General features: G+C 34.8%; 1 protein-coding gene across 1 annotated transcript; it reads left to right on the forward strand.

Moving 5' to 3' along the window:
• Window positions 1-2,427: 2,427 nt before the first annotated feature.
• Window positions 2,428-5,318, forward strand: LOC133308388 (protein trichome birefringence-like 36; the record flags this gene model as incomplete). The annotated part of the gene is made up of 5 exons (XM_061509008.1): window positions 2,428-2,780; window positions 3,754-3,925; window positions 4,000-4,181; window positions 4,566-4,724; window positions 5,018-5,318. Coding segments are annotated over 5 exons (1,167 nt in total), but the record flags the coding sequence as incomplete, so codon positions are not given.
• Window positions 5,319-8,676: the final 3,358 nt, after the last annotated feature.

Consider the following 8,676-nt stretch of genomic DNA (forward strand, 5'->3'; position numbering starts at 1 on the left):
GAAGTGAATTTGGGGGGTGGAGGAATCTCTAAGGATCCCTGGTTTACTGAGATATATATGTATATCTCACCCCGTGTGGTGGGGACCCCCTTTCAGGTACAGAAGATGCAGGAGCATCTGTTGGTAAGAGGCCACAGTAGACTACATTTGTATATTATGGACTTGCATATGGCATGTTATTATGGATTACTGTAGCATCATATGTTTATGTAGTCTTATTTGAGTGTATGTACTGTCGATGCATGGAGGAGGGACTTAGCCTATGATCATAGTTATTTGATATCTTTCATGTTGTTGATGCATGTAAAGGACTTTGATCATATGTTTTGTATTAGTTAAGTTCCTATTTATGTAGTATGTGAGCATTTATGTATTTCGATACAATTATGATTGAAAGGCTTGCACGCTTATTGGATAGACTGAGATAATGTCAATATTTATTGAACTGTTTATCAGGTTGAGATATCATGTGAGAATTATCCCTAGATGTCCGAAAAATAAACGGAGCTCTTTCCGTTTAGTTTGGGCGATGTTGGTAGGAGATTATCACCTTGTGTGATTAACTATCATCATTGTCCTTTGAAGCCATTTGTCTATGGGAACTTCATGGTGTTATGATATGTTAAGCAAGATTAGATGTTTTCGTAATTTGTATGAGTTAAAATTACAGTATGAATTGTTTATAAATACGAAAAAAAGTTTTAAGTAGTAAACGTACGTTTTAAGAAAAGAAAAAGTTTATCCGTGTTTTAATCTACTGTTGTGATTATAACTGCGCTTAATATCATACGTAATGATAACAAAATGGTTCTAGAATAGGGTGTTACAGTTTCCACTAGTGAACAGTGTTTTCGGCGATGAACAGTAACTTCGGCAACAAACTATGGCGTCGTCAATGAACAGTAACTCCGCCGATGAACAGTAATGCTCTGGTCGTCGGTTGATCGGGAAACATCTATAGACTGATAGATCATGGAAAAAGGAGTCAAATAAAGGTTCTCTCAGTCGAAAAGGTCTCCAAAAAATTTTCCGATGTCGACGAAAGGCAAACAAATAGGGTTTTGCTCTAGAGGCTGCAGTCGTGAAAGCAAAGCCCTTAGAATCGAGAGCTTCGATACTAACTAGAAAAATGGGAGGAAAATGTATTATTGAATTGTGTATTACAATTTACAAGAGGTCTCTATTTAAAGAGACTAAATGACCTAATGAGCTAAGCCTAAAGAAGATTCTAAAATGAAAAATAAATAAATACATAAATAATTTCAATTATTTACAACATGTTTGTCCACGGACTTGCTAAAAACAAGAAAATCATCAAAAAAAATACTATAATGAACCTACGAAGATATGGCTTGAATAATTGGTTCATGATGGCTTGGAGTGTATCAAGTGCGTTAGTCAAGCCAAATGGCATGAATAAAAATTCACAGTGCCCATCATGCATCCTAGAAGCTGTCTTCGGGATATCAAAAGGTTGCATATGGATTTGATGGTAACCAACTCATAAATCAAGCTTGGAGAAGATACATGAACCTCCCAATTCATCCAGAAGTTTGTGAACAGTGAGAATTAGAAAACGGTCTTTGATGGTAACTTGATGTGTTCGTTTGCACAATTTGGATAGATTTGCTCATAAATTGATTACTTGTTCCAACGCATTTTACTCTCATAATTCTTTGAGCACATCTCGGCCCAACACGGGGCTTAGAAAGTGCCTCAAGCTAAGCTGTTTTTATATGCTGCATTTATTTGGTTAATAGGCCTCACACAAGTGGGCTAGGGCAACATATTGTCACGCAGAATATGTATTTTTTATTGTTTTGTGATGTGCCTGAATATTTTGGTTTTTGTAACTATTTTGTTATAGTTTTAAATCTTAATTTTACTAAAATACTGAAAAGAAACTTTGGGTTCCCAATATCAAATATATCTGTTTTGATTGAATGTATAAAAATCAGAACAGAGCACTATTTCATTGAAGGTCTCATTAACTTAATAATAACCAGTTATTTTCTCAAATTTTGGTTCGATATCGAGCTCCAAGTAAAAGAAAAAGAAAAAAGAAACAAACAAAAGGCATTCATTCTCTGAAACTACTTAAATGTGTTAGGCAACATCAAATGCACAAGTCTACCTATATCAACCAAACACACAACTACTTATTCTATTCCACGGATCAATTTACTCATTAAAGAAGAAAAAAGGTATTAAAAGTAGGTCAAATGAAAAAATAAAAATAAAAAGGAACATAAATATCAATTACTACAGTGTCAGCAATGGCAATAAGTAAAAGCAACATATTTACATATTTTCATGGTCCACACTTCACACCACCGTAAGTCATGCCTTGATGAAACACTTTCCTTCTATAACATTAGGCTCTTTCAACCTACATAAGCCTCTTATGCTTTTTGAACCTTAACACTTTATGCTCTCTCACCTTGGTCTTCAATGGCAACACCAAAGATTCACTTGCTTTTCTGTTTCTTGTTGTGTATCATCTTTCTAAGCTTCTTTAGCTCTACAGTATCCCTGCTGAACCTTGAGAATGAGGTTGGCTTTCTGGTTGAAGCTGATGATGTTAACATGGTCCAAAGCAATAGGGATTCTAGGAAGAAATGTGACTTTTCAGTTGGAAAATGGGTTTATGATGAATCTTACCCTCTTTATGATTCTAACTGCCCCTATCTCAGCACTGCAGTTACATGTCAAAAGAATGGGAGGCCAGACTCAGATTATGAGAAGTGGAAGTGGAAGCCAAATGGTTGTTCCATCCCAAGGTATATATTTATAGGAATAGGATATTATGTCTATATTTTTTCATGCTTATTCTATTTTTTTTATCTCCAACATCTTAAATCACAATCTCAACTGACGGTTTTGAAGAGAAATGGGTAAAGTAAATATGAAAAAAGATAGGCATAATGTTTTACTATCCCATATTTATATTATCTATACATGAATTACTATTTGCGTTGCTTTTTTATTTTCTTCTATACATTCATGTTTTCAATATTTATTTATCAAGCTTTGTTACATTTACTAATTAGTGTATTTGATTGTATACTGTCTTATATGTTAGTTATACGCTATGAATTAAAATGTAAATAGATAGTATACCCTGCATTCACTTGATTAATAAACAAAGTTTACTGCATTAAGTTGGATTTTTCTGTTAATTAATTTGAGTATTCACTTGTCACAAGCAGTGATTAATATATTCTAGATTTGTTGCTTATATTTATGGGGATTCTAACACTTATATTTTTGTCAATGTAAAGTTTTATCAACTAACGTAGTAGAGTATGGGATGTTACTCTGTTTAATGATACCGTGGGATTGCAAAGGGAAAATAAAAACTTGCTTACCTTCCTTCATTGATCTCAATTTTTTCCTTCATTGTTTCTCTGATATGTGATGATTCAATTAATGGATTCTCTCGTGCATTGATTTAACATGACCATGTCATATGAAAAATCTGAGTCATTCATTCATAAATCAATTATCACAATTTTAATGATAAAGTTCATAAAAAAAAAAAAGTGAAAGTTGTCACTTTAATTTCCGATAACTAATCTATAAATAAATATCTAAGATCTTTCATTTGACATAGTCATGTAAAAACAAGACATGAGATGACTTATTCCCCTAGTTAGCAGGGATTTTGTTGAATAATGAGTTTGTAAATGTATTCAACACTTGATCATAGGCAAACTCCTGCTTATAAATTTACCTTTTTAATGATATGTACAGGTTTGATGCACTACGATTTCTAGGAAAAATGAGAAGAAGGAGAATAATGCTGGTGGGTGATTCAATAATGAGAAATCAGTGGGAATCTCTTGTTTGCTTAGTGCAAGGAGTTATTCCAACTGGTAGAAAAAGGGTGACCTATAATGGACCTGAAATGGCCTTCCATGCTATGGTAAGACATTTATTTAACATATTTTCTTTTCCTTCTCTGAAAATGATTGACCTTATAATAATGTTCACATGAAGGATTTTGAGACATCAATTGAGTTTTTCTGGGCACCACTGTTAGTAGAACTGAAGAAAGGTCCAGAAAATAAGAGAATTTTGCATTTGGATTTGATTGAAGAAAATGCAAGGTATTGGAATGGAGTTGATATCCTTGTATTTGATTCAGCCCATTGGTGGACTCACTCTGATCAAACAAGCTCGTAAGAAAGAGTTCTCATCCTCTAATCTTTCACTTGAATTCAGTGTCATTCCATTTCCTCCCTTTAAGCTTAAATCCTCAATAAATATTAGAAATTTATCCTCTCGTGTCTTATTTTAACATAATCATGTCATGTGCGAATTCTCAATTATTTATGAACATATTAGCGATCATGATTTTAATGAAGAAGTTCGTGAAATGAGAAAGGGGAGATGTTTATTTTAAATGCTGACTGTAGATCTATGATTAAATAAGTGAGATTTTTCACATGATATGATCATGTTAAAAGAAGACATGAGACGATTGATTCCCGTAAATATTTTACATTTATATGCACCTTGCTTTCTATTCAAGTCCTTTTGGGCTCTATCTTGATTAATACCAGGTGGGATTATTACATGGAGGGAAACAATCTCATTAGAAACATGAATCCTATGGTTGCTTATCAGAAAGGACTCAGTACATGGGCAAGGTGGATAGATCTAAATCTAGACCCTAGAAGAACCCAAGTCATTTTTAGAAGCATGTCACCTAGGCATAACAGGTACTATATCTATTTCTATTTTCCTAAATTCTAAGCTTGATCCTCTTTTTTCCTGAGCAAACCCCCATACACAAAGGCTACCCAACTTACGAGATTAGAGGTGAGAATCAATTTTTACAAAGGGATTGTTTCATAGACTTGAATATGTGACCTTCCGGTCACAAAGAGCAACCTTACCTGCTTCTCCAAAGCTCGCCCTCCCTTGATCCTTTTTTTCCAATGAAGATAAAACAATGTAATTATCATTCTTGCTTTACCTATGTATCTTTTGGTTCGTCAATTCTTTTATGCAGGCAAAATGGTTGGAAATGCTATAATCAGAAGCAGCCTCTACCATTTTTCAGCCAGCAACATGTTCCTGAACCTTTGGTAGTGCTACAAGGAGTTCTAAAGAGAATGAAGTTTCCAGTATATCTGCAAGATATCACAACAATGACAGCTTTACGCAAAGATGGTCATCCTTCAGTGTACAGGAGGGCAATAAGCCAAGATCAGAGGCAGAAACCAGGAACAGGCCTTTCCTCTGATTGCAGCCATTGGTGCCTCCCTGGTGTGCCTGATATTTGGAATGAGATGCTGAGTGCATTGCTTTGACTATAACTTAATGTATTATGGGAAATGTAAACAGTTTACAACAACTGCTCTAGATCATGATTTACTTATATCATCTAGAGCCTTTCATGGTTACTCCTGTAAGAACATGGTTGTTTGGACTTCGGTGATCTATTCATAATTACTGTTATCATCAGATGAATGGATCTACACTTGGATTTTTCAGTATGATTTTCACCAGCAGCTAAAGCAGGTTCTTCTGTCATTTTAAAGCAAAAAATACAGTCTAAAGAGGAAGAATATCTCAAAGTACGTTAATTAGGGGTGCTAAACGAGTTAGGGGCCTTTGGCTCGGCTCGTGAAGGCCTGAACTTGCATGTCTAAAATTGGTTGTTGGCATCAGGCTTGAACTTGTATAAAAGCTCGTTGAATAATAAGGCCTCAGGCTCCAATTCAAAAGCTCGGTCTTAGAGCCTCTCATGCCGGCCTAGTATATATTTTTTTTTTATATATATTTTTTATACTACTTGTAATAGCCCTCTCTTTCTCCTCAATCCATTTCATCCTATTTTATTGGTTAAACAGAGTTTTGGAATGATTTTGTTCTATATTATATTGTTTGGATATACTTTGAATTTATGAATATTTATGGAATTACTAGTATTGTTGATTATATATTATGTTTGGATTAATTTTTATTGTCTTATTATTTTAAAACAGGCTAACAGGCTAAGTCAGGCTTTACTTTTTTGTAAATAACTAGGCCACGGGCCAATAATTATATTTATAACAGGTAACAAACTAGGTCAGACTGACACATTTAAACACAGGCTTAGCCTTTTAAGAACAAAGCTCGACTCGGCTCGACCCGTTAACACTCTTAATGTTAATAGTACCTTCTTGCTTCCTAACCAAACAAATTGTTAAGAATTAATATAATATAAAATAATAAAAGTATTTTCACCTAGCGACATAAACTTTTGGGTTGAAATAATTCGACGTTGATATGATATCATAGTTCTATCCTCGTCATATTTTAATAAAAATTCAGCAGCCACACTTAAATCCTAAAAAAGGCTCTTGGCATGATGAGAATGAGATTATCCATGTTTCTATCCTTAAAAAGGGCTCATGATGTGGCGAGCCTTATCACGCCACAAGCCTTTTTATTGATTCTTTACACAAATATTGAAAAACCTTAAGAACAACTAGCATAGATGATTTTCGTCTGTTTATCACATTTGCTTAGAGAAAACAAAGCAAAGTAGAAAAAATAAAACTTGAGATTGACATGTGTTATGGATTGATATAATGGGCTCCTCGCAACCAACCCAAATCACCTCCCTATAAGGAACCCCCTATAAAAGGGGAGTTTCACCTCATAAGTATGCATCTGAAAACCCTTATCATTCCGCACATACACCACTCTCTTTGGCTCTCTGCCATCCTATCGTGTACAGTGATCTCCTCCTCCTACTTGCCATCGTCTTTTCCATAGACACCATCACCTCAAAATCCAACATCAACCCTTGGTCCACCATGACTAACAAAATATACCCAAAATAAATAAAATCTGAGATTGCGTATTTGTTTAATAAAAGCAAACAAAGATTTAAGAAAAAACATTGGACAACAGGCGCATGGGAGAGTAAAATGCTACTCAAATGAGTGCTGCAACAACCAAATGGGGGCAAGAGAATCATTTCACAAAGGAGCTTTTGGGAGCGATTTCAACCTCTTTGAAATGATGCTGTTGGATAAAAGCACACTGGCAGAAGCAATGCATGGTAGAATGGAAAAGTAAAAGCACAAATACCAAACACCCTTCATCTCCTCCTTTGATTTCGTGGCTTTTGTGAGAAACTTTATAATCGAACCAAATTTTGACCAGTGCGTTGACTCTAAAATATAAAGAAAGCAAAAGCAAGAACTTGGAAAGTGATGTTTGGTCAGTTGAAAGTCAAAATATATTAACTAAGTCAATCTCAAATCCTCAACTATTTTCCATAACTTAAGAGAAGTTATGTTTGAAATTGGAAGAACTTCAATACTAAATTACACTAGCTTTGAAATTAAGCCATCCTTAGATGAAGAAGGTTTGCTCGTAACAAGGCTAAATTATAAAAATAATTAACTAATATAATTTTTTTCAACCAATCATTAAGAATGTACTTCAATAAGTAATGTTTAATTTTGGGGATTAATGTTACTTATGTTGTAGGAGATAATTCTATCTCTTACACACGTAAAAGTGGGTAAAGTGGGTGAGGCCTATATGGGGACATATGAAGATAAGAGAAAAAAAATATGAGCACCACACAATTTTATATGTGTGTAGAAAATAAAATTATCTCCTACAACATAAGAATCATTAATCCCTTAATTTTAATCTAAGATGAAACTTGCCTAAGATGGTTTTTTTTTTTTTTGGGCAAATAAAAGGGCCGGTGCCCAAAACAACACTAAGAAAACTAAGAGACTAACAAAGCACGATCTCTCCCAACAGAAGAGACATCAGCTAAATACAGAAATAAAAGATCATTTGGAGGCTCACGAACCAACACAGCATCCACTTCCTCCTCTTTATCCAAAATAAAGTTGGCCATCCAGTCTGCACACATGTTTCCTTCCCTGTATGTATGTTGAAGTTTAACCCGCCAATCTTTTTTGAGCCATGTCCGTATGCGAGAGACAATTTGACTCTCACGGACTGCTATACCAGGATGGGATAGTATAGTGATTGCACTACAGGAATCACTTTCCAGTTCAACATTGTGAAAACCTTCATTACAAGCCAATTCTAATCCACGAAGAATACCCCAAAGCTCAGCTTTATAAGAAGAACAATAGCCTAACTTATAAGCAAATCCACTTAGCCAATTTCCGCTAGCATCACGAAGAACACCACCACAAGCAGTAGGACTAGGGTTGCCGCGAGATGCTCCATCAGTATTAATTTTAATAAAACCATTCTCTGGGAAACTCCATGCCACACTTATGTTGATAGTTCTTCGGCCCAAGCAATGGCTATTTGGTTGAGAGAAAGCAGCATCAATATCAGTAACCAAATTTCGGATGATAATTTCCCTATTCATCCAACTAGGAATTGCATTACCATGACAAAGTTCATTTCTCCACTGCCAATATTTCCAGCAAGACACAAAGAAAACCGAAATCCAGTTACTTGAAACATTAAAATTCTTCCAACCGTTTAGATTATAATCAATCCAAATATCCAAATTGCTCGCAAAGAAAACAGAAATCAGATGAGGAAGAAGAAGTCTATTCCAAATTAATTTGATCTCAAAGCAATCCCTTAAAGCATGGAAAATTGTTTCACTAGCACTATTACAGATCGGGCATATGTCTAAAGAATCCCCCCACTGAACAATTCTATCCA

This window comes from Gastrolobium bilobum, unplaced genomic scaffold (genome assembly GCF_033153095.1).
Source record: "Gastrolobium bilobum isolate Gb01-03AN ecotype WA unplaced genomic scaffold, APGP_CSIRO_Gbil_v1 utg28077, whole genome shotgun sequence".
Taxonomy (NCBI): Eukaryota; Viridiplantae; Streptophyta; class Magnoliopsida; order Fabales; family Fabaceae; genus Gastrolobium; species Gastrolobium bilobum.